Here is a 27,296-nt window from a genome sequence, read left to right as displayed (position 1 = left end):
TTTAAAATCCAGCGCGAGCCAGTATATCCATGTAATGGCGTCGGACGGGGCAAAGGGAATGCAGTTTCTCAAAATCCATTTTCGGCCGCTAAACGGTTGTTTTCATCAATCAGATTGGATGAATCGACAGTTGAGATTCCTCAACGCGAGCCATTGTTGTTTTTGTTTTCAAATACGGTGTCTTTAGCCTCTGTAATATGATCTTTACACGCCTCTCCCCCACTTGCTCCAGCACGCATGCGCACAGGCCAGCGCACAGACTGGCTATTCTCCGTCTGTAGGCTACACTCGCGCTCACATTCTCTGCGCTACGATCGGATTGTTGGTGCCTAGAATATTGTCGTCGTCATTCGTCAGCAATGGTTCGTTTTTGCGTGTACCCAAATTGTCCAAACAAAATGACTACCTGGACAAATCTCAGCTTCCACAGGCTTCCTTTGCTCTCCACGGACGTCCGTATACTCTGGCTCAAAACGATATGGACGTCCGTCATATTCTAATTCATTTTCTAGATCCTCTAAATCTGACAAATATTCAGCCATATTGCAGACAATATTCTAGGCACCAACAATCCGATCGTAGCGCAGAGAATGTGAGCGCGAGTATTATTATTCATATTATTTGAATGCTAGAACTGCCAAATCAAGTTAGCTGAGAAATCTCCCTCCAATGTTCTCCAACATTTTCACACCTCTGACTGCCAGGTAATGGACGTGAACAATAGCCTGGTAACCCCTCCCCCAGCCACTCCCCCACTGGACGATTTGTCATTATCTGTCAGAGTGGCTGTCAACTTGGGGTATTACCTGAGTGGCTGCCAAGTGAGGTGCTCTCTCACTGATGACCCCACACTCTTTGAGTCAGTATTAATCTTGTGTTGTGAATGCAGTTAAGAACAATATAAGATGAAGTTCAAATTTAACGTTCTTTATTGTCACATACATGATATAAAGTACAAGCATAAGTAGTTAAGTGTACAAAAAAAGGCAACAGTCTAAGTGTTAAAGTGTACAGTCAGTTGTCTGTTTTATAGACAAGGTGCATAGTGTTCATTGTGATCAAGTGTACAACAAAGTAATAACAGTCCCCAGCTCAATACTCAAGGTAATAACAACAGTACTCAGCTCAGTATTCAATATTCTAACAATGCAGTCTGTGCAAGTGTGGGCAAGTCTGTGCAAGAGAACAAGCAACGCTTCAGTATACAAACAGGAAAACAGGAAAGGCTGTGGCCTTTCTCCTGCAGTGCTGTCTGTCCTGATGATCTGCAGTGAATCTACAAGCGGACAGTCTTGTTCTGAGTTGCTGTGGAGTTTGGCGGGGACATGTGACGTCTCGTCCCTCATCAGAGCAGAACTCTCTGATCTTGTCAAAGAGATACGTCTGTCTGGCCATGTCCAGTCCGGGTGGGGCTTGCACAAGAAGACCTTCTCTGGGGGGCAGGACATCAGGCTTGCGCAGCAGCTGAAACTCGACTGCCGGTGCATCACGGTGTTCTCTGGCCACAACCAAGCCAGGTCTTTCAGCATCAAAACTGCAATAGAATAGAAGGAAGAAAGTACATTAAACTATTGCCCACAGTACTGGCACTCCATATAGATAAAATAGTACCAGAATGTGTTGATTAAATAGACTAGCTAATGCATGATAGGATGAACGTATTCTCACCTGTTGTGCAAAATCAAAGCTGTAGTGCATAGTGATCTTCTTGCTGGCTGGTATGAAGGGAGAGCTGCAATTCCTTACAAGCTGGAGCTGGTTTTTGCTCATCCTGTAACCAAAACAAAGAAAAAGGAGTCAGACTACCATAGCTCATGCTCTCTCATTCTGTTTCTCTCTATAATATAGCTACCTAGCTCTATATTAGCTGCCACGCAGGCTAGTTTAGGAACAAAGGGCTAGCTCAGCTAACTAGCATGTTAGCTAACGTTAGCAAGCTAGCCTTTGTTAGTTAGTGCTAGTGCCTTATGCTAGCTAGACTTAGTCACTTGTTTAGAAAGGAGCTACTGCTCAACGACTAACGTTAATGTAATGTAAACAGCACAGATAGTATAAAGATCAGCTTACCCCAAAGCAAAGCAGAATGCTTGGCGGTGGTGTGAATCTGGTACGTCGTTCGACGTTTCGCTTGGTAGCAACTTGCTTTGTTACAGTCATCTCTGTATCACAGGTCATCAAGAATAAAACTCCGTATACGAACGAGTCCTGCTCTGCTGGAGTTTTAGCTGCTCTTAAAACTCTTTCCATGTCCTAGATGCCATCCCCGTCTTCTCTTTAGCAAAAGCTGTAGCATCCATCGTTTAACTTGGGACTGAATGTAAACAAAGCGGGCGTGTTGGGGAAGGGTTGGGGGGTGGAGAACCCGGAAGCAATAGCCAATGAAACCAAATCATGCTAATCGATCTGCCCGCCCCCAAGCCCGGCTCGAAATCAGCTAAAAACGAGCTTAGTTTGCAGACTAATTAAACGTATTTCGTGAACCTAAAACTGTTGTCTGTTATAGTAAGTAGGTTCTTCACAACTTCAACTTTGGTAATACACAAAAAAACAAAAAACGAAAAAAAAAGTTTTTTTAGTTATTTTGCCCCCTAGCGCATTTCGGGGTTTGCCGAGTTGCGGACCAAATCACCAGCCGCTGTCACATTTATTTCCCCCTTTGTGGTTTTGTCATCTTGTGGTGTTTCTGTTCATTGTCATTTGTTGTGGCCGGTAATAAATCATTTTTTTGTGACGAACGGTATCTTTGGTTTTCCCTGCCTGGTTCCGTACAGCAATCCATCCCCATAGTACTGTCTTGTTACATCGGCCCGGTGCGTCTAGACACAGGCTGTTGCGTTCCCCTCTCCCCCTAGTTATTACATTCATTCTTTCTCCCCCCTGGTTATTACACCTTTATTACACCTGAGTAGGGGACGTAACATCCACACACCCGTAGTAACTCGCACGCAGATACATGCCCGTGTTCATACCCGCTTCACCCGGCTGCCATCCATGTTTTCTCTCCAGAACGCGCCTGTCCACGGTCACTTCAGGGAAGGGCCAAGGGGGCACCCAACTAACTGGGGCGGATCTAGTGAACTCCATCCCCTCCAGCCCATAGTCCCTCACTGTGGCTTCAATAGTCCACCCAAACCCAGTCCCCTGGAACCTATTGAGTTCCCAGCAATCCCGCAACGTGAGCTTAGCAAGGTGGTCGTCCCCACACCCTTGCAGCCTAACCCAGTAGGCCAGCGCCAGTTTCTCCCGCCTGAGCTCCAGTGGCATTTCTCCACCTTCTACGAGCACCGCATTATTTGGGGTAGATCTAATAGCTCCCAAACAGATCCGCAGAGCCCTGTATTGCAACCGATCCACTTTAAGCAACGTAGACTTAGCTGCCGCTGCATACACCACACCCCCATAGTCCAGAGCTGACCTCATCAGTGCCCTATAAATGTCCAGCATTGACTGCGTTGCTGCCCCCCAGTCACACCCAGCCACAGCACGCAGTAGATTGACAACCTTTTTGCACTTGGTTTCCAAGTGGCGAATGTGTACTGCCCATGTAAACCTGCTGTCGAGCCACAGGTCCAGGTATTTAAACTCTGTAACCAACTCCAGAGGCCGACCATAGCGCATGAGCCCCCCAGCCTCGAGCTTGCGCTTATTAGTGAACACCATGTAGCAGGACTTGCTCGCTGACAGTTTGAACCCTCACTCATAAGACCACCTTTCCACCTTCTCAATTGCCTGCTTCAGCTTCCCGAACATGTACGGCACATTCCTTCCCCTCATCCAAATGGCCCCATCGTCTGCATAAAGAGCCGACTTGATGCATCCCTCAAGGTTCGCAAAAATATCATTAATCATCACATTAAACAACACCGGGCTGATCACACTCCCTTGAGGGATACCATTCACTATGCTGAACAGCTCTGAGACGTCCGCACCCACCTTGACTCTAAATGTCCTACCCGTTAAAAAGTCCATAACCCAATTGTACAACCTCCCCACAATACCCAAACGACTCAACTTGATAAGTAGCCCATCCCTCCACATAGAGTCGTACGCCTTTTCAATGTCAAAATACACTATCACCATCCCCTCCTTCATTTTCATTGACTTTTCAACATCAGAGCAGACTCCAACCAGAGCATCCAGCGTGGAACGCCCTTTCCTAAATCCACTCTGACAGTGACTCAGTAGCCCTCTCCGTTCCAGCACATGACACAGCCTGCGAACTATCATCTTCTCCATCCATTTGCACAAATGAGAAGTCAATGCGATGGGCCTGTAGCCATCAGGCACAGCAGGGTCCTTCCCAGGCTTATGAAACGGCAAAATCACTGCACTCTTCCACCCACATGGCAAGATGCCCTCACTCCAGATTATATTAAAAAATCTCAGTACTAGCTGCAAAGATGCCACGGGTAGCTGTCGGAACATGGCATAGCATAACTGGTCCTGCCCAGGGGCTGAATACCCAGTACCCTGCAAAGCTAATTTGAGCTCTGTCATTGTAAAGTCCACATCTAGAGTTGACCCAAACTCACCTCTCCGATCCCACACATTCCCATGTCTACTAAGAGTGCAGATCTTCTGCTGCCTATGCACTTCATCCAGGTGCTCCCCACTATGCACTGCAGCAAAAGCACGACCCAACATATCCGCCTTCTCTTTATCAGACACTGCCAGCCTCTCCCCAACATTCAGTGCTGGAATACGGACTGATGCCCTCGACCCACTCATTCGCTTAAACATGGACCAGACTTCTCCCAGCTGCACATTCCTTCCAATAGAGGAACAAAATTCCGTCCATGTCCTCTTTTTTGTGCTTTTCACCACCCTACGAGCAACAGCCCTACTCCGTTTGTAGGCAACCAAATTCTCGGGCGACAGGTCCCTCCTCAAAACTCTAAGAGCCTTGTTCCGCGCTCGAACCGCACTACTGCATTCTTCATTCCACCACGGCACCACCTTCTTCCTACGCTGGGTCAACCGTCTTGGTATACTCACAGTGGCAGCATTCAAAATATGACCAGCCATCTCAGCTGCGCAGTCCTCTATGCTACCTTCAAGAGCAACCAGATGAGCCGTGCCCTCACAAGACAACCTAAAGACCTCCCAGTCAGCCTTCCCGAAACACCACCCAGTAAGTGCACACCCGTCTTGCACATACACACTCGCACGAACAACCGTGAGAACTGGAAAGTGTTCACTCCCAATAGACGACTCGGTCTTAACGCGCCACTCACAGGCCGTCACCAGACTACTTGACACCAGCGTAAGATCCAGGCAGGACATTGTACCCCTATTCACATCAAGCCTCGTGCCCTGCCCATCATTATGGCAGACCAGCGACCTTCCATCCAACACGTCTTCCACCACCTGACCATTACTGTCTGTATGAAGACTGCCCCATAAACTGTTGTGTGCATTAAAATCCCCAACCCACAATTCCTTCCTAGACACCGCCCCAGCTATGTCCTGGAACATGTCCACTGTAAGCGACTTACACGGATTGTAGAAATTGACCACCCTAATATTGCCCCCCTCCCGCGGGCTGCACAAATCAACCAAAACACATTCAACATCCACAGGAGAGGGCACCTCCCTATAGGCTAGCCCCATCTTTCAGAAAAGTCGCACACCCCCCACCACTTTGATTGTGCACCCGATCTTTCCTTACAGACCTGAACCCGGGGATCACAAAATCCAACTGAGGCCGCAGCCAAGTCTCCTGCACACACACAACATCAGGAACTACATCTAACTCATATATATACTTCTTCAATTCTTGGCCATTGGCTACAAGGCTCCTAGCATTCCACTGCAGAATGTGAAGCACCATCAGTAAGGTGTCAACCCTCCCCATTATCCACTGGTTTATTCAACAAAGCATGGATCTGTTCCGCTTTAACCTCCGTCACCGCAAGGAATCTTTCGGCTGCCTCCACAATGGCTTTGATCTTATCGCTCTTCCCTTTATGCTGTGCTGCAACATTCATGACATGACAGATGAAGGCCACAAAATCCACCTTGCCCACTACCAGTGTGCCATCGCCAACACTACATTTGTGGGAACACACACTAGGCGGTGGAGCTGGAGCTTGGGGCTGGGGCCGCCTGACCGGCACAGGACCAACACTCTGCACTGCAGCACTCTCAGTCACACCACTAGGAGGCCTGCTGCTCGGCCCCGCCGCCCTAACCGTCTTCAGTGCCTCCGTGTATGAAACCCCTGTCACCACCTTAACCCGTTGGACCTCCCTGGCTTCAATCTGCGCTACACATCCACCATATGCAGCACTGTGCTCACCCCCGCAATTACAACAACGCATCTTGGCATCTACCTCACACTTCCCATACTCATGTTGGCCCCCGCAACGGGCGCATCTAACCTGACCCTTACACTGCTGTGCTGTGTGCCCCATTCTCTGGCACTTGAAACATCTGAGCGGCTTGGGGATGAACGCCCTCACACTATACCTCACGTAACCCATTTGCACTGATGGAGGAAGGGCTTTCTCAAACTGAAGAACCACTGACAAGGTGGCCGTCAGCGCGCCATCCCTCTTGCTCATAAGTCTAGTGGCCTCAACCACCTTGCCTCCACGCAGCTCCTTCTTGATCTCCTCCATAGACACACTCACAGGCATACCCGAAATCACACCCTTCAACCGTGCCATTGCACCCGGAACATAAGCCTTCACCCTTTCCCCGCCAAGCGACGACAACCCCAGGATCTTGCTACTCTGTATCTCGCTGTTAGTACAAATCAATACTCGCCTATTGCCGAGAAACCGAGCAAACTTCACCTTCCCTATCTCTTTCTCGATCGTCGTAGTCAGTTTAAGGGGATGACAGTGCCCGCCATCCTGATCAAACTCCACAATTACCTTCCACTCCACGACACGACCGGGGCTCATCCGAGAGCTACCTCCACCGAGTCTCGACTGCTTCACACAGCCGCCCTCGGACTCACTACCTCCCGAACCCTGCCCCCGATCTCTCCTCTTCAAGCTCCTCCTCGGCCTCGCCACACTCCACTCCATTTGTGTCCTGTACCCACCACTACCACCACCACCATCCGAACTAGTAGACATGTTGATACAGTCAGAGTACAGTTTATGCAATCTCACCGGAACCAAACACGTCGAATCTACCGCCCTATCTATCGCCACTTCCGCGTCCCTAGATCCATTAGGTCTATTCGAGGCCTCATAAAATGCTTTATACACTACTGACACCTGCTGGCGAAGATAATTTAGAGCACCCATTATGGATTACATGGAAACGGAGCCCTGTAACATTACTGAATGAACTGATTGAACTGATTTTGATTGACAACATGACCACTGATTGTCAATCTGGCCACACCTGTAGTAATTGATCTGTGCTGCATATAAACCAAGGGTAGTGAAGAAGGTATTGTCTGATGTGTCTTGATTTATCACCCTGACTCTGCAATACAGTTGAGTTGAACTGAGGAGCAATAGAGTCCTAGCTGTAGGATAGTTGAACAAACTGACTCATCTTCATCTGCCTGGACCCACGACGAAGATGTGTTAAAACAACTCTTCTATTGCTGGGGCAGTGGCTATAATTGAGCAAAGGAATAGCCAGCCAGTAGCCCGCACTAAACACTGAGGACAGATTAGAGATGGATGGATGGATGACTTTAATGATCCCTCTAGGGGGAAATTTGGTGATTCAGCAGTGGAAAAATGTTAGAGCAACGTTGTAAATGCAGATCCAGAATATGCATAGTAGTGGAATATAGTGTTGTTCCCAGTGAGCTCTGGTGCACTCTGACAACCAGGACCACGTTCCTGCTCCTTCTACTCACTGAGCTGCCCAGTCTCTCTGACAACCAGGACCACGTTCCTGCTCCTTCTACTCACTGAGCTGCCCAGTCTCTCTGACAACCAGGACCACGTTCCTGCTCCTTCTACTCACTGAGCTGCCCAGTCTCTCTGACAACCAGGACCACGTTCCTGCTCCTTCTACTCACTGAGCTGCCCAATCTCTCTGACAACCAGGACCACGTTCCTGCTCCTTCTACTCACTGAGCTGCCCAGTCTCTCTGACAACCAGGACCACGTTCCTGCTCCTTCTACTCACTGAGCTGCCCAGTCTCTCTAGGAGGAGCTGGACAGGTTTCTGAGGGAGGCAGCTTCTCTCATGACAGTGGAGATGCTCCAGCCATTGTGTGTGTGTGTTGTGTGTTTCGCCACCTACATCGTGTGATTTGCGTGTGTCTCACCGCATGACAAATAAAGATGTTTGTTTTTTGTTGTTGACATCATGTTGTCACTGAGCTGTTCTGGGACTGTTGTGCCATAAGAGCGTCATGCTGTATGTGAAAAAGATGCACATTCATCTCTGCTTTATAAACCATCAACCTACCAATGGATCTATTCATAATTTGACTGCTTTTCAGGGGCACCGCCTCTAAAATGAGTCTCTCTGTGGAGAGAGGAGGAGAACACTGCCTCTGAAATGAGTCTCTCTGGAGAGAGAGAGGAGGAGAACACTGCCTCTGAAATGAGTCTCTCTGGGGAACATCACACGGACACCAAAGCTAAGAGGTAAGATGAGAATCCAGAACTGTTCATGACTGGTCTCCATCTCAGAGCTCAGCAGTGATATGATGACATCATCTTTAGTCAGAATACATGAGAGACTGAAGGTCTCTCTCTGTTGTGTTGAAGCTCAATCCAGCAGGAGAGACCACCCTCACCTGTACCCAGCTGTATGTCCATGAAGAGTGACAGGTCTATGGATCGACCAATCAGCTTCAGAGAAGGAGATCTTACCACTGAGTCACGGTAGGAACTTCAGATTGTTGTTATTAAACTGTTTTATACTAAAACATAAACTGCACCAACATCTATGATTACCTCTGTAGTCAGTCATTATTAACCTCTACCTTCAGCTCAACTTATAGACCCTACTGTGCGTTTCCTGCCTCATATTGACCAGATTCTTATCAACCTTGTCAAAGTAGTCATCAATTAATATTCACCCTCTTCAAATTACCTCAGTGAGTGAGATGTTGGTATGTGGGGTTTGGTGTCTAATCTCATGACTTGCTCACCACTCTAACTTATGAAAAGCAATACCGTTGCACACCAGCACTAGAGGGCAGGCATGAGGAAAACATGGCCTGCTTCAGACAGCTCTATCTCAAGAAGAATAAATGTCACAGCTGAGATATTTACACTGTAGGAATCCTGGGAACCGTAGGAGAAACTGTAGTGACAAGTTAGAAAACGGGTATGAATTTAAAAGCACCAACTGCCACCAGGGTGGAGTACTGTGGATGACATTCACACAAACTTGTTAGTTAGCTTTGACAACCGTAGGACAATACCAGTGGCATCTGCATAATGTAGATCTCAACCCAGATCCTGCAGAGCTAATTATTAATAGATATAGTTCTCACCAACTGATTAATGCAGATGCTAATTAATTGTCCATTAAATGATGTACTATTCTTGTGCTGTTATTTCATATCCTGTAATGAAGGTGAGATGCTAGTTTCCTCTTTATTGAGACAGTAGGGGTGAGAGGGGTGAGGAGAAGGGGAGACAGGGGAGAAGGCTGTAGCGGGATCAAACCCACCCTACCAGGAGGGGAAATGTGCTTCTGAGACAGGGGCGTGTTAAAAATCCTAAAAGAGCCGACCAACTCTCTGTCCCTCCTGGCTGCCCAGCCACTGTCCCACCCACCCAGGTGTAGAGGGCGGAGCTTCACCTGTAAAGAGGTCAAAGGTTACCCAGCATCTCCTGTGTGTTCTTACCGACACCCACCTTGATAGCCATCCTTTCCCACTCAGACATTCCTCCAATCTTTTTCATGGTTCATATTGAACCACTGATGTTATTTAATAAAGGTGACATCTATCTATCTATCTATCTATCTATCTATCTATCTATCTATCTATCTATCTATCTATCTATCTATCTATCTATCTATCTATCTATCTATCTATCTATCTATCTATCTACTGTATCTATCTCTCTCTCTCTCTCTCTCTCTCTCTCTCTCTCTCTGTATGTCTCTAAATCTCTGTCTCTGTGTGACTCCTTGTGTCTCTCTGTCTCTCAGAGCTGTTCAGCTGACTATACACCAAACTTGACTTCTGAATCCTAGCCCCATCTCTAGCAGAACACACACACACACCCACACACACCCACACACACACACACACACACACACACACCACTAGATGGCCCTAGATAGAGATAGTCATAAATCCTTTTTACATGAGTCCAAAACCCCACCAACACCCACTAACGTGTGTTCAGTCTTCAGTGGTGAAGGGAACACTCATCATTCAGTCTCATGTCTGCTGACTCTGCAGTAGACACGGGTATTTCTCAGCTCCAGCTCTGATCAGCAGTGATGTAAACACCAACCCCGGGTAGACACGCTGATTTACACCCCTTGTCCTGAGCGGTGATGACCTGCGTTGTTGTTGCATGTGTCCTTGTCCAGATGAGCAGCTTTTGCCTCCTGCTACTTTGTAGATTGCAAGTGACCGTTTTATTCATTTAATCACGTGTGGGCTGATGTCATCATGTGTAGGCTTGTATGGGGTGAAGTTACTTTCATATGGGCGTCTTTTTCATGGTTCATATTGATTTACATTTCCACTCGAACAAACACAGCAGTTCCAGCTGATAATACTCTGGTGATGTCTCTGTGTCTTTGACAGGATCAAACAGCAGAGACCAGCCTCACCTGGACCCAGCTGTGTGTCCATGAAGAGTGACAGGTCTATGTATCGTCCTATCAACTTCAGTGATGGAAAGACCCTCGATGAGAAAAGGTGAATATGAACCACTGATGTTATTTAACAAAGGTGACATGTTATTCTATAAAAGGATTTAAACATTAAGATTTGCATCATAGCATGTTTATCATGAAAATCAAGTATGACAGATCTGTGGAGCCATCCTTTTCAGAGAAGGAGTTTATCAAATAAGTAAGAGATGACGTCTGGAAAAGAAGAGTCTGACAGTGTGTTCAGAATCCCCAGGTGAAGCTGAGGGGTTTTCTAACACACTGAAGGGCTCTTGTTTTAACATAATGACCGGCTGGCCATACGTTACTACTTACCACTGAACCCCAAACTGCTCCCAGTGAGCAGGCTAGCGCCTTGCATGGCAGATACCACCATTGGTGTGTGAATGAGAGGCCATTGTATAACACTTTGGATAAAAGCGTTATATAAGTGCAGTCCATTTACAATTTACCATGTACACAATATTCTACTGATCCTGTAATATGAGTCCTAAAGGGATAGAGGATGTATAATATAGTGCTGGTCCTGTAATATGAGTCCTAAAGGGATAGAGGATGTATAATATAGTGCTGGTCCTGTAACATGAGTCCTAAAGGGATAGAGGATGTATAATATAGTGCTGATCCTGTAATATGAGTCCTAAAGGGATAGAGGATGTATAATATAGTGCTGGTTCTGTAATATGAGTCCTAAAGGGATAGAGGATGTATAATATAGTGCTGGTCCTGTAACATGAGTCCTAAAGGGATAGAGGATGTATAATATAGTGCTGGTCCTGTAATATGAGTCCTCAAGGGATAGAGGATGTATAATATAGTGCTGGTCCTGTAATATGAGTCCTAAAGGGATAGAGGATGTATAATATAGTGCTGGTCCTGTAATATGAGTCCTAAAGGGATAGAGGATGTATAATATAGTGCTGGTCCTGTAATATGAGTCCTAAAGGGATAGAGGATGTATAATATAGTGCTGGTCCTGTAATATGAGTCCTAAAGGGATAGAGGATGTATAATATAGTGCTGGTCCTGTAATATGAGTCCTAAAGGGATAGAGGATGTATAATATAGTGCTGGTCCTGTAATATGAGTCCTAAAGGGATAGAGGATGTATAATATAGTGCTGGTCCTGTAATATGAGTCCTAAAGGGATAGAGGATGTATAATATAGTGCTGGTCCTGTAATATGAGTCCTAAAGGGATAGAGGATGTATAATATAGTGCTGGTCCTGTAATATGAGTGAGCAGAGAGACTGTGCTGGCGGGGCCGTCAGGGTCCATCTGCAGGAGAGGGAGCTGAGCGCACGGTGAACAGGGGGACTCTGGGGAGGTGGAGGTGGAGAGGCTGGAGTCATAACAGGTGTTGGGCTGGTGGAGGAGGACCCAAGAGCAGACATGATAGGCGTAGGGGGACAAGGGACAAGCCCACGTTGGGGCACGTTTATTGGTCAGGCAGAAACGTGGTAGTCAGACAGGCGTGGGGTTCAGGGAGGAACGTGGTTCTCCAGGCAAGGTTCAGGCAGGAACGTGGCAGTCAGACAGACGTGGGGTTCAGGCAGGAACGTGGTTCTCCAGGCAAGGTTCAGGCAGGAGGGTTCAGGCAGGAACGTGGTTCTCCAGGCAAGGTTCAGGCAGGAACGTGGTTCTCCAGACAAGGTTCAGGCAGGAACGTGGTTCTCCAGGCAAGGTTCAGGCAGGAACGGGTTCTCCAGGCAAGGTTCAGGCAGGAACATGGTTCTCCAGGCAAGGTTCAGGCAGTGGCAGGGAGGTCAGACTAGGACAAAGGAAAACAAAAAGGGTGAGGTAGGGTTTGGATGAATGCAGGTTAGGTTAAAGCTAGAGACGTGATGCCCACTAGGTTGGTCTGACTGCTGAGTAGCCCGGCTTCTTAACCTGGCTGAGATGGGTTGATTGGTGACGTCAGGCAGGTGTGGAGTGGGACCACGCCCGGCTCATGGCTGAGGCTGATTGGTGACGTCAGGCAGGTGTGGAGTGGGACCACGCCCGGGTCGTGGCTGAGGTTGATTGGTGATGTCAGGCAGGTGTGGAGTGGGACCACGCCCGGCTCGTGGCTGAGGCTTATTGGTGACGTCAGGCAGGTGTGGAGTGGGACCACGCCCGGCTTGTGGCTGAGGCTGGTGAGAGTGCAGTTCCCGCTGCGCCCTCTGGGACGTAGCAGGAGAATCTGAGTCAGGGTCAGAGGGCGTGGTAGCAGGACGAAGGCGGGGCTGGCGAGGCGGGGGCGTGACAACAGGTCGTTTTGAGTGATATTGTAATGCTTTCTGGTTATAATAGAATATCATTACTGGAGCTGTTTAATCCAAAAAGGCGCAATGCTTCCTGCAGTTGGGTTGGATGGAGGTGCTGGTTCTGGGAGGAGCAACATTCTGTCTGGTGATATTGTAGGAATGGAGCAGAAGACCACTGCAGTGAAGATTAGGCCTACACAACTTTCCCATGACAGTGCTTTGCAGACATTATAATTCTTCGGTGTTGAATTATAAAAGGAAGATAGAAACTTGACTGACTTAATATCTTAACCCACCAGTGAAATGTAATTGACTACAATCACAAGTCATACAAACATCACAAACATCAAGTCATATAATAACACAATAGCCCCTATATGCACAATGCTACAATACAAGGCTTCTGATCACGTGATTCAGTACACAGGTGTGTTTGATCAAACCAAGATGAGGTCATTGTGAGAAGTAGGCTGTGTTTTCTAGAATACATTCATGACATAAAACTGTATTGGTACTGTAGGTTTACATCTGTATTGACCCAGATACAACATGACATAAAATGAAGACATACTTTATCATAAAACGGGGAGTTTCTCAAGTATTAATAATATCATTAGGAGACATTGGCTGCAACCTGGACCTACACACCTCCAGAGTCCTGAAGCGCGGGCAAGAAAGATTGTGTCCGACCCCTCCCAGTACTGGAAATGTAGTGATCGAGCTACAAGACAAAGGGGGAAATTATGAAAGTGATTAGTAAGAATAAAACAGCACCAATGACATCATTAGCGGTAGACCTACAGCATATTGAATGTAGTTTGAGTGAGAGAGAATAAGCAGGAGAAACCCTCTGACTTCTAACCAACGTAACGCTGCTTAAATACAACACAGCAGCACTCAAAACACTTCTGGTAGCTTAGGCTCTCACTCCAGAAACCTTGCAGGGCAGTTTAATGCCAGGGCAGGGTCCATTATTATCTCTCTCTCTCTCTCTCTTTCCCCCTCTCTCTCTCCCCCTCTCTCTCTCCCCCCCCCTCCCTCTCTCTCTCTCTCCCTCACTCTCTCTCTCTCTCTCCCCCTCTCTCCCCCCCCCCCTCTCTCTCTCTCTCTCTCTCCCCCTCTCTCTCTCTCTCTCTCTCCCCCTCTCTCTCTCTCCCCCTCTCTCTCTCTCCCCCCCCCTCTCTCTCTCTCCCCCCCCCTCTCTCTCTCTCTCCCCCCTCTCTCTCTCTCTCTCCCCCCTCTCTCTCTCTCCCCCCCCCTCTCTCTCTCTCTCCCCCCTCTCTCTCTCTCTCCCCCCCTCTCTCTCTCTCTCTCTCTCAAAGCTGTTCAGCTGGCTATACATCAAATCTGACTACCAAATCCTAGCCCAACTCTAGCAACACACTCTCTCTCTCTCTCTCTCTCTCACACACACACACACACACACACACATATACACACACCACTAGATGGACCTTGATAGAGATATTCATAAGTCCTTTTAAAATTAGTCTGAACCTTTTCATGGTTCATATTGATTTACATTTCCACCCCAACAAACACAGCAGTTCCAGCTGATAATACTCTGGTGATGTCTCTGTGTCTTTGACAGGATCAAACAGCAGAGACCAGCCTCACCTGGACCCAGCTGTGTGTCCATGAAGAGTGACAGGTCTATGGATCCACCTCTCAACTTCAGTGATGGAAAGACCCTCGATGAGAAAAGGTGAATATGAACCACTGATGTTATTTAATAAAGGTGACATGTTACTTATTCTTTAAAAGGAATTAAGCATTAAGATGTAAATCATAACATGTTCATCATAAAAATGAAGTGTGACATCTATGGAGCAACCAATCCTTTTCAGAGTAGGAGACTGTATCTATCTATCTATCTATACATCTCTCTCTCTCTCTCTCTCTCTCTCTCTCAATCTCTCAATCTCTCTGTGTGACTCCTTAGGGTCATTCAGACAGACTTGTTAAGACGTAGTACTTGCGCCAATCGTACGTTTTGCCGTTGGTCTAAATTGAACAGACACGGATTGGTGTAACAGGTTCTCCCCCCTTTCGTTTAGTTTTTTGAGGTAGTGATATTCCCTCAACGGCCCGACTCCCCTTTTCGTCTGAATGGTGCGTTCCGCCAACATGGAAGACTACTGAAGAACTGTGTCCACCAACGAGCTGTAGCTGAACAGCGCCAAGCTTACAGCTGCGTAGTGCACACTAGAGCTGGGGTTTATGATGCGTTCGTTTATAACTAGGAGGTGGCAAATTGCGACTTGCTACTAGGAATGATTAAATAAAACACCGCATGAACTCGCACTTCCTCGTCGCAAATTCGGATATGTTTCTCAGCCCCCAGTTGCTCGAATGCACTAGATATAACTAGGTAACTGTGATATAATGGTATATAGATATAACTAGGTAACGGTGATATAATGGTATATAGCTCGAATGCACACAGGTCGGAGGTGGGTATTTTCCCTCTTGCGACTTGCCACCTCCGACCACAAACGAACGCACCATTAGAGCTGGCCAGGCTACCCATGTTTTACAGCTACGTTAGCAACGAGTGTCGTGTTTTTGCAGACTGCAGATTAACTAGCCAAGTTAAGCTAGCTAATGTTAGCTAGTGCTAATGTTCGCTGTCTCTGCGGTTTTGCCAAAAACTGACTGCTGTCGTCATCAGAACAGCCTTTTACAGCCTGCGCTCTAGCCCAAAACGTTAAACTTCTTTCAACTGCCAAAAAAAGCCTAGAGCTCACGGCGCTGTAGCGCTAAAGAGCGCTGGGAACAGCTCTCGTCTCTATAGCGCCCTAGAGCTCATTACCCATGTAAACAATGAGAAAACAGCGCCAGCTCTAAAATAAAGCTCCCTGGTGGACAGGCACCAAATGTGGAGGCGCGGAATGCTCTCTAAACAAAGAGCTGCCATGGAAATATTACACGTCTATCTAAATGGGCAGAGCGCAGATATTGGGGGTCCATTGCCTCTTGACCTATTTGCAGCCAATTTGCGGAAGCTCTGTCTAAAAATGCCTCTTGTGTCTCAGAGCTGTTCAGCTAACTACACCAAACCTGACTTCTGAATCCTAGCCCCATCTCTAGCAGTACACACACACCCACACACACAAACACACACACACTCACACACACACACACACACACACACACACACACACACACACACACACACACACACACACACACCACGAGATGGCCCTTGATAGAGATATTCATAAATCATTTTCACATGAGTCCAAACCCCACCAACACCCACTAACGTGTGTTCAGTCTTCAGTGGTAAAGGGAACACTCATCATTCAGTCTCATGTCTGCTGACTCTGCAGTAGACACGGGTATTTCTCAGCTCCAGCTCTGATCAGCTGTGATGTAAACACCAACCCCGGGTAGACACGCTGATTTACACCCCTTGTCCTGAGCGGTGATGATGCGCGTTGTTGTTGCATGTGTCCTTGTCCAGATGAGCAGCTTTTGCCTCCTGCTACTTTTAGATTGCAAGTGAACATTTTGTTCATTTAAAGGAGTAGTAAAGGGAAAAGGCATGTTTAGCCCTGTTTTAATGTTACTTATGATCATATATATACGAGCTTCTCGTCTTTGAAATCGAGGGTTTAACATGTTTTTGAAAGATTTTTCAAGGTGCCCACCCACATCCATTGTATGACCTAAACGGTGGTAGAGCAATTATCAGACTTTCTCAAAAGTGCTAGTTTTGTCAACGTTTTGATCTGAACCATTGTATATGATCATAAGTAACCTTAAAACAGGGCTAAACATGCATTTTCCCTTTACTACTCCTTTAATCATGTGTGGGCTGATGTCATCATGTGTAGGCTTGTATGGGGTGAAGTTACTTTCATATGGGCGTCTTTTTCATGGTTCATATTGATTTACATTTCCACTCCAACAAACACAGCAGTTCCAGCTGATAATACTCTGGTGATGTCTCTGTGTCTTTGACAGGATCAAACAGCAGAGACCAGCCTCACCTGGACCCAGCTGTGTGTCCATGAAGAGTGACTGGTCTATGCATCCACCTCTCAACTTCAGTGATGGAAAGACCCTCGATGAGAAAAGGTGAATATGAACCACTGATGTTATTTAATAAAGGTTAGTTATTCACTAAAATGAAGTTAACAGGAAGATTTACATCAAACTCTTGAGTCATGTTTATCATAGAAATAAAGTGTGACAGATCTAGGGTGCAACAAATCCTTTTCGGAGGAGTGAAGCAACTAATAATGTCATAAATTACCAATGATGTAATACTGTAGCTACCAATACTGTAATAATTTTAGCATTTGTAACGTACTAAAATGATCAGCTGTCACGTCAGTAACACTCTTACTGATAAATCTAATCTATCTATCTATCTATCTATCTATCTATCTATCTGTCTCTGTCTATCTGTCTGTCAGTGTCTATCTCTATATCTTTCTATATACGGATCTATCTATATATCTGTCTATCCATCTATTTACGGATCTATATCTGTCTACAGTATCTGTCTGTCTGTCTGTCTGTCTATCTGTATATCTGTCTATCTGTCTATCTATCTATTTACGGATCTATCTATCCATCCATCCCTCTATCCATCCATCCATCCATCACTCTCTCTCTCTCTCTCTCTCTCTCTGTATGTCTCTAAATCTGTTTCTGTGTGACTCCTTGTGTCTCTGTCTCTCAGAGCTGTTCAGCTGACTATACACCAAACCTGACTTCTGAATCCTAGCCCCATCTCTAGCAGCGCGTGCACACACACACACACACACACACACACACACACACACACACACACACACACACACACACACACACACACACACACTCACACCACTAGATGGCACTTGATCAGTGGCGATTTTAGCATGGCATTTCTGGAGGGGCAGTTTTATATTATGTCACCATCACAAGAACTAAAGGTAGCCAATTAGTCTACGGTAGGTACATCAGAGCAGAGGCTACAACACAAAAGATAACGACACATTAACACACGCAGAGTAGGCTAATTAGACCCATAAGAGAGCGCATGCCCGGTCCAGGGTTCTGAAAGTGACAAGTGTGCACCCATCAGACCTGGGCACTACGCATAACCTATTAGTACTCCACTTACTGTATATCACTCCCAAATAGTCTACTAGAGTGAAGGCGCACTGTCTTTAATGTCTTTGAATCCAGACGATGCCCAAACAGAGTTTCCACCAAAAAGAATACAAGGGAAACCGAACAGCGCACTTTTCGAGGTGCTAGCAGTTAGCCACTTATTTTTCTCAAACCATTCCTGTTTGAAGGTACGGGTTACCTTATCTCCAGCCTGAAGCAGCACCAATTCTTCTGGTCGTGTGGCCCTAAACGTTTTATTTCCAGTTTCTCTTCAAGTTTCAATGTACTAAACCGCACATTCAACAAATAATCTACACTATTCATTGTTGCACCTGAAAACACTTTTAATCTCTACAAAACTTTAGCTAGCAGCATTAGCTAACGTAGATCGACATCGACAATGACCCAGTAGTTCAACTTTGATCAACGTTGTTTCATTATTCCCTGGCTAAACCTGTTGCCAGGTAGATTTCGTAGGGGAAGAGACCTTTCTGCCCCTCCACCCAATTAAATCTGCGTGATATTTTTTCACATTACTCCCGACCACGCTCACATTGTCGCTATAGCAACAGTAGGGGAGAACGCTTCGGTGCCCCTCTGCCGAGTCAGAGCAGTCTGTGACACACTCATACAAAGGAACTTACTGCAAAACAGCACTATACATAGTGTCAGTCAGGTTTATTATATTTATACATGCTATTTTCACCACTGAATCACTATTTTGTATTAATTATAAATTAGATTTTTCGGAAACACAGTTGTAGGCTAAGATGCATCTTGCACAACAGCGCCACCTGGTGGGGCACTGCCCCACCTGCCCCTAATGTAAAATCGCCACTGCACTTGATAGAGATATTCATAAATCCTTTTCACATGAGTCCAAAACCCCACCAACACCCACTCACGTGTGTTCAGTCTTCAGTGGTGAAGGGAACACTCATCATTCAGTCTCATGTCTGCTGACTCTGCAGTAGACACGGGTATTTCTCAGCTCCAGCTCTGATCAGCAGTGATGTAAACACCAACCCCGGGTAGACACGCTGATTTACACCCCTTGTCCTGAGCGGTGATGACCTGCGTTGTTGTTGCATGTGTCCTTGTCCAGATGAGCAGCTTTTGCCTCCTGCTACTTTTAGATTGCAAGTGAACGTTTTGTTCATTTAAAGGAGTAGTAAAGGGAAAAGGCATGTTTAGCCCTGTTTTAATGTTACTTATGATCATATATATACGAGCTTCTCGTCTTTGAAATCGAGGGTTTAACATGTTTTTGAAAGATTTTTCAAGGTTCCCACCCACATCCATTGTATGACCTAAACGGTGGTAGAGCAATTATCAGACTTTCTCAAAAGTGCTAGTTTTGTCAACGTTTTGATCTGAACCATTGTATATGATCATAAGTAACCTTAAAACAGGGCTAAACATGCATTTTCCCTTTACTACTCCTTTAATCATGTGTGGGCTGATGTCATCATGTGTAGGCTTGTATGGGGTGAAGTTACTTTCATATGGGCGTCTTTTTCATGGTTCATATTGATTTACATTTCCACTCCAACAAACACAGCAGTTCCAGCTGATAATACTCTGGTGATGTCTCTGTGTCTTTGACAGGATCAAACAGCAGAGACCAGCCTCACCTGGACCCAGCTGTGTGTCCATGAAGAGTGACTGGTCTATGCATCCACCTCTCAACTTCAGTGATGGAAAGACCCTCGATGAGAAAAGGTGAATATGAACCACTGATGTTATTTAATAAAGGTGACATGTTAGTTATTCACTAAAATGAAGTTAACAGGAAGATTTACATCAAACTCTTGAGTCATGTTTATCATAGAAATAAAGTGTGACAGATCTAGGGTGCAACAAATCCTTTTCGGAGGAGTGAAGCAACTAATAATGTCATAAATTACCAATGATGTAATACTGTAGCTACCAATACTGTAATAATTTTAGCATTTGTAGCAAAATGATCAACTGTCACTTCAATAACACTCTTACTAATAAATCTAATCCATTACATTACATTACATTACATTACATTACAGTCATTTAGCAGACGCTTTTATCCAAAGCGACTAACAATAATTGCATTTAACGTAGGAAGAGCCAATGTACTACTACTTGCCAGAACTCACAAGTGCATCTTCTTTCTAAAACAAACAAGTGACTAAGAGCATAATCTAGTGCTGAAGGCAAAGTGCAAGAATCACAATCTAAAGTACAGTGCAATATAATATAATAAGTGCTTAGGTGGGAGGATTGTTGTAGTACTTCTTGAAGAGATGAGTTTTGAGCCTGCGACGAAAGATGGGCAGCGACTCTGCTGTCCTGACATCAGTGGGCAGCTCATTCCACCACTGCGGGGCCAGGACAGAGAAGAGCCGTGACCGTGTCGATCGACCGCAGGAGCCTCGGAGTGACGGGGCAACCAGTCGCCCTGAGGTAGCAGAGCGTAGTGGTCGGGAGGGGATGTAGGGTTTGACCATGGCCTGGAGGTAGGAGGGGGCTGTTCCTTTCATTGCCCTGTAGGTTAGCGCCAGAGTTTTAAACTGGATGCGAGCCGCTACAGGGAGCCAGTGTAGGGAACGGAGGAGGGAAGTTGTGTGGGAGAATTTGGGGTGGTTGAACACCAGGCGAGCAGCAGCTTTCTGGACAAGTTCCAGAGGTTTAATGGCTGACGCCGGTGCCCCCGCGAGGAGGGAGTTGCAGTAGTCCAGGCGGGAGATGACCAGGGCCTGGATGAGTACCTGCGCCGTTTCATTAGTGAGGAAAGGGCGAATCCTCCTGATGTTGTAGAGCATAAATCTGCAGGAACGTGTGACGGATGTGACATGTGAGGAAAATGACAGTTGGTCATCCAGGGTCACACCCAGATTCCTCGCAGTCCGAGTCGGGGTCACCACTGTGTCTTCAATGGTGATGGCCAGGTCCCGGTGCGGACAGCCCTTCCCCGGGAGGAACAGCAGCTCAGTCTTGTCCAGATTCTATCTCGTGCAGGCCTGGAGGTGAGGGGACAGAGATTGTCCAGAGAAGAGGAAAGAGTAGAGAGGAGAAGATCAGTGGCAGTATCAGAGGGTAGGAGAGAGAAGGATTCAGGGGCGGGGAGGGCGGAGGTGACAGTAGAGGAAAGGTCAGTAGGGGAGAGCGAGCGGAGATGGCTACGGGCGGTAACCATGTGGGTAGGAGGAGGAGTTACAGGGGAAGAGGGGATGGAGAGGGAGTAGGACATGAAATAGTGGTCAGAGAGATGGAGGGGAGTGACAGAGAGGTTAGGGGTGGAACAGTGTCTAGTGAAGATGAGATCCAGCTGGTTGCCGGCTTTGTGAGTAGGAGGAGAAGAAGAGAGGTGAAGATCGAAGGAGGAGAGGAAGGAGAGGAAAGGTTCCAATTTCTCACTCTGGATGTTGAAGTCCCCGAGAAGGATGAGTGCGGACCCATCATCTGGGAAGTGCGAAACTAGTGTATCGAGCTCCTCTAGGAATTCACCAAGAGGACCTGGTGGGCGATACACAACAGCAATGGTGAGCTTGATTGGATACATGACAGAGACAGCATGGAATTCAAAAGAGGGAGGGGAGAACTCCCCTCCCTCTATCTGCACACACTCTATCTATCGATCTATCTACGTATCTATCTATCTATCTATCTATCTATCTATCTATCTATCTATCTATCTATCTAATTCAATTCAATGAGCTTTATTGGCATGAGAGAACAATGTTCATTATTGCCAAAGCAAAGTCTTATACATAAATAATAAATAAATAAATATAATTCACTCAAGAAAAGAAAAATAAACAAATACATAATCAAATAAAGGAAAGAAAAAGTATAAGCTAAAAGGTGAATCTGAAGGTGAAGGTGTTGTCTCCGACAGTGAAGGGTCTGGGTTGCTGCGTGTTCAGCTCCCATACCCAGACCCAGCCCCGCGGAGTGAGTATCAGTAGTTGTGTGTTCAGATCCCATACCCAGACCCAGCCCCGCGGAGTGAGTAACAGTAGTTATGTGTTCAGATCCCAGACCCAGCCCCGCGGAGTGAGTATCAGTAGTTGTGTATGTTACTACATGTTTGTGTGAACCTAGACTAAAAATGTATGTGAATGTATGTGTACAATGGAATTACAATATATATGTTATGGTCAATGTGAGAAAATGGGGAATAGGAGCTTTTCCCGGTTAATGTGCACATTCCCCGACCTCGCGGGGAATGTAGGAGAAACGTGCGTTTCTCACATCTCCCGGGTAATGTGCACATTCCCCGACCTTGCGGGAGATGTGAGAAATTGGTTAGTATTTCTCACATCTCCCGTACGGTCGGAGATTGTGCACATTAACCGGGAAATGCTTACAATTCCCGACCTTGCGGTAAATCTAGGAAAGCGCAACCGTATGCAAAACTTCTGCACATTACCCGGGAGATGTGAGAAACGCACATGTTTCTCCTACATTCCCCGCGAGGTCGGGGAATGTGCGCAATAACCGGGAAAAGCTCACATTCCCCGTTTTCTCACATTGACCGTAACATATACATATAAATCAGTCTTTTACCTACTACTAATATTTACATATACATAGACTTCCTATACAATTACTATTCAGAAATTGTACATTCTAAAAGAACATGTTACATTATATATCAATAATATAACAATAATATGAAATCAATGTCAATATACATTAAAGCAAACAAACAAACAAACAGAATGGTCCACCTGGAGTAGAGGAGTAAAGGCATAGTGTGAGTTGAGGGGAGATTAACAGCTGTGTTGTTGGATACATGGGGTGCTGGTTATAATAATAATAAAAATATAAATACAATTCATTATTATCATTGTTATTATAACATTTTACAGATCAGAAACTAGCATCTCTTAATGTATGACAACAGTCAACATATTTTGCGACTAATATTGCACATTGATTTTTCTCTCCACATAGGTATGGCTGTTTCTGGGGATCAGGGAGATTAATAAACTCAGGACACACATTATTTATTTTACTGAAGAAAATCTCTCTCAAATCTTTATGTTTCTCACAGTATAGTAAGAAGTGAGATTCTGTCTCAATATCTCCCTGATGACCAAGAGAACATAGCCTGTCCTCCCTGGGTAGCCAGGTCTGTCTGTGACGGCCTGTTTCTATGGCCAGGCTGTGTTCACTGAGTCTGTACCTAGTCAAGGTCTTCCTCAGTTTTGGGTCAGTAACAGTAGTCAGATATCCTGCATCTGTGTGCTCTCGGTTTAGGGCCAAATGGCATTCTAATTTACTCTGTGTTTTGGTGGCATTTTTACAATAAGTAAAAAAGTTTTCTTTTTGTTTTGTGATCATTTGGTTGGGCCATATTGTGTGGGGGCTGTCCTGAGGCAGGGGAGGGTCAGAGGTCAGTCTCAGGACTCTTCTCTATCAGGGGAGGGTTAGAGGAGGTCAGTCTCAGGACTCTTCTCTATCAGGGGAGGGTCAGAGGAGGTCAGTCTCAGGACTCTTCTCTATCAGGGGAGGGTTAGAGGTCAGTCTCAGGACTCTTCTCTATCAGGGGAGGGTTAGAGGAGGTCAGTCTCAGGACTCTTCTCTATCAGGGGAGGTCAGAGGTCAGTCTCAGGACTCTTCTCTATCAGGGGAGGGTCAGAGGTCAGTCTCAGGACTCTTCTCTATCAGGGGAGGGTCAGAGGTCAGTCTCAGGACTCTTCTCTATCAGGGGAGGGTCAGAGGAGGTCAGTCTCAGGACTCTTCTCTATCAGGGGAGGGTCAGAGGTCAGTCTCAGGACTCTTCTCTATCAGGGGAGGGTCAGAGGAGGTCAGTCTCAGGACTCTTCTCTATCAGGGGAGGGTCAGAGGTCAGTCTCAGGACTCTTCTCTATCAGGGGAGGGTCAGAGGTCAGTCTCAGGACTCTTCTCTATCAGGGGAGGGTTAGAGGTCAGTCTCAGGACTCTTCTCTATCAGGGGAGGGTCAGAGGTCAGTCTCAGGACTCTTCTATCAGGGGAGGGTCAGAGGAGGTCAGTCTCAGGACTCTTCTCTATCAGGGGAGGGTCAGAGGTCAGTCTCAGGACTCTTCTCTATCAGGGGAGGGTCAGAGGTCAGTCTCAGGACTCTTCTCTATCAGGGGAGGGTCAGAGGTCAGTCTCAGGACTCTTCTCTATCAGGGGAGGGTCAGAGGTCAGTCTCAGGACTCTTCTCTATCAGGGGAGGGTCAGAGGTCAGACTCAGGACTCTTCTCTATCAGGGGAGGGTCAGAGGTCAGTCTCAGGACTCTTCTCTATCAGGGGAGGGTCAGAGGTCAGTCTCAGGACTCTTCTCTATCAGGGGAGGGTTAGAGGTCAGCCTCAGTGTACAACAGTGTGAAGGCTTTCAATTTGATGTTTGTCCCAATTAGAAAATTCCTGATTAGCCAATAGAACCCAGACCTCACTACCATACAGCGCAATTGGTTGTATCACTGATTTGAACATTTTCAACCAGATTCGAATTGGAATATTAATTTGGACAGATTTTCGGATGGCATAAAAAACCCTTCTTGCCTTTTCCCTCAGGTCACTCACAGCTGTGTTGAAGCTCCCTGTGGAGCTGATTTTCAGTCCTAAATATGTGTGTGTGTGTGTGTGTGTGTGTGTGTGTGTGTGTGTGTGTGTGTGTGTGTGTGTGTGTGTGTGTGTGTGTGTGTGTGTTCTATGAAGATGGATCCCAATACAAACTGAAGTCCCTGACATCTGGACCTTTTCTGGAAGACCATGATCTTGGTCTTTGTCATGTTGACTGTCAGGGCTCAGGTCTGACAGAGCTGCTGCACAAGATCTAGGAGCTGCTGTGGTCAGGGTTAGGGTTAGGGTTAGGGGTCATCTGATCAGCTGATCTAGGAGCTGCTGTGGTCCCAGGTCACCAGGTCATCTGATCAGCTGATCTAGGAGCTGCTGTGGTCCCTCCCTGGAGTTGGACAGCAGCACCAGGTCATCTGATCAGCTGATCTAGGAGCTGCTGTGGTCCCTCCCTGGAGTTGGACAGCAGCACCAGGTCATCTGATCAGCTGATCTAGGAGCTGCTGTGGTCCCTCCCTGGAGTTGGACAGCAGCACCAGGTCATCTGCATACAGGAGACATTTGACCTCTGTGTTGTTGAGGGTGAGGCCAGGAGCTGATGAGTCCTCTAATGTTTTTGCCAATTCATTTATATAAATATTGAATAGTGTTGAGCTAAGGCTGTTGCCTTGCATCACTCCAAGACATTGGGGGAAGAATTCTGTTCTCTTATCAATTTTGACTGCACATTTATTGTTAATATACATTGATTTAATAACATCATAGGTTTTCCCTCCCACCCCATTTCCTAATAATTGGAATAGAAGACCCTCGTTGCAGATTGAATCAAAGGCCTTTTCAAAATCAACAAAGCAGGAGAATATTTTTGATTTATTTTGATTTACATATTTTTCTATAAGGGAGGGGAGGGTGTAAATGTGGTCAGTAGTTCGGTGTTTTGTAGAAACCCTATTTGGCTTTTTCTCAGGATGTTGTGCTCACTGAGAAAATGTTGTAGTCGGTTGTTGATGATGGAACAGAACATCTTCCCCAAGTTGCTGCTGACACAAATTCCTCTGTAATTGTCCGGGTCAAATTTATCCCCATTTTTAATGATTGGTGTTATTAAGTCTGTTCCAGATATCAGGGAAACAGCCCACACTTAAAACTATGTTGAACAGTTTCAACAGGGCAGTGTGGAACTTATGGTCAGCAAATTTTATCATTTCATTTAATATACCATCAGCACCACAGGCCTTTTTGGATTGTAGAGTCAGAATTTTGTCTAGTATTTCTTTTTCTGTAACTGGGTAATCTAAGGGGTTTTGTTGATCTTTAATGATTGATTCCAAGAGTTCCAATTTATTGTGTATGTCTTTTGGTGCCGAATTAGGTGTGATTTCTCTATATAATTTCTCAAAGTGATTCTTCCATATATCCCCGTCTTGGATTGCCAGTTCTTCTTTGTGAGGTTTATTTAAATGGTTCCAATTGTCCCAGAATGTATTAGAGTCTATAGCTTCCTCCATTACAGTGAGTTGGTGTTAGATGCGCTGTCTCTTCTTTGACCTGATGGTGTGATGGTATTCTTTTAGAGTTGGCCAGTAGAGGAGGCGTACCTCCTGATTGTCTGCTTCTCTGTGTTTTTGATAGTTTCCTAAGTGCTTTCCTCCAACAGGCGCGAGAACATTTTGTGGCGCCGACGCGTTCCACTGGCGACCCGACATACGCCACTGGCGAGGCATTAATGCGCCATCGGCACAATCTAGTGGTCTTGTGGCATGTGCCAGCCGCCAGTGGCGCCGTTTGTGGCGTTTTCGTGGCGTTCGTCAGACGCCAGTGGCGTATAGTGGAATGCGTCAGACGCCAGTGGCGTATAGTGGAATGTGGCCAGTGGCTTGCGTCGTACTGTTGTAGCGACCGGCTGGCGTGTGCCAGCAAGGACACATATGACGCGGATGGATGGATGGATGGATGGATGGATGGATGGATGGATCCAGATAGACAGACGAATAGATCGCTCTCTTTTACACATTAGTATATAATTTCCTATATTTTTTTTTAAAATTCTTGTCTTGCATAAATGTATTTAGTCTGCGCCGCTAAACAAGTGAGCGGAGGTTTAGCTCACCTGGTTGATCCTTCGCTCATCGCACCGGCGATCGGGGTTCAAATCTTTTTTTTTCCTTTTCTCAGCTTAATAACATAACTAATAACTAAGGATGTAATGGATGTTTGTAGATGGATAGATCACCATCTTTCACACACTAGTATTATAATTTCCCACTGAAGCGATATACATTTGAGTGGCATGCGTCGATTGCAGTATATATATATAGGCTATATAGGCCTATATATATATATATATATATATATATATATATATATATATATATATATATATATATATATATATACTGCAATCGACTGGTGTTACCTATCTATCCATCCATCCATCCATCCATCCATCCATCCATCCATCCATCTGCGTCCTATGTGTCCTTGCTGGCACACGCCGGCCGGTCCCTACAACAGTACTACGCCACTGTGAGCGCCACAAACGGCGGCTGGCACATGCCACTCTGAACTCTGCATGCCACAAAAGACAAAAGTGCCAATGGCCACTAGATGGCGCATGAATG

The 27,296-nt window shown here is 46.1% G+C and overlaps 1 protein-coding gene across 1 annotated transcript in view; it reads left to right on the top strand.

Annotated features, from left to right (window-relative positions):
• The window catches only part of LOC311322625 (uncharacterized protein), a gene marked incomplete at both ends in the record, with an annotated part of 113,097 nt that overhangs the window by 36,040 nt on the left and 49,761 nt on the right, over nucleotides 1–27,296 (top strand). The window contains 3 exons of the mRNA XM_084454705.1: nucleotides 14,629–14,742; nucleotides 16,073–16,076; nucleotides 17,035–17,120. Coding sequence (XP_084310831.1) covers nucleotides 14,629–14,742; nucleotides 16,073–16,076; nucleotides 17,035–17,120 — 204 coding nt within the window. The remainder of the gene's footprint in view (nucleotides 1–14,628; nucleotides 14,743–16,072; nucleotides 16,077–17,034; nucleotides 17,121–27,296) is intronic.

The sequence above is a fragment of the Borostomias antarcticus genome (genome assembly GCF_949987555.1).
Source record: "Borostomias antarcticus genome assembly, chromosome: 20".
Classification (NCBI taxonomy): Eukaryota; Metazoa; Chordata; class Actinopteri; order Stomiiformes; family Stomiidae; genus Borostomias; species Borostomias antarcticus.
Note: the sequence above shows the minus strand (reverse complement) of the source record. Positions and strands in the feature narration are given on the sequence as shown.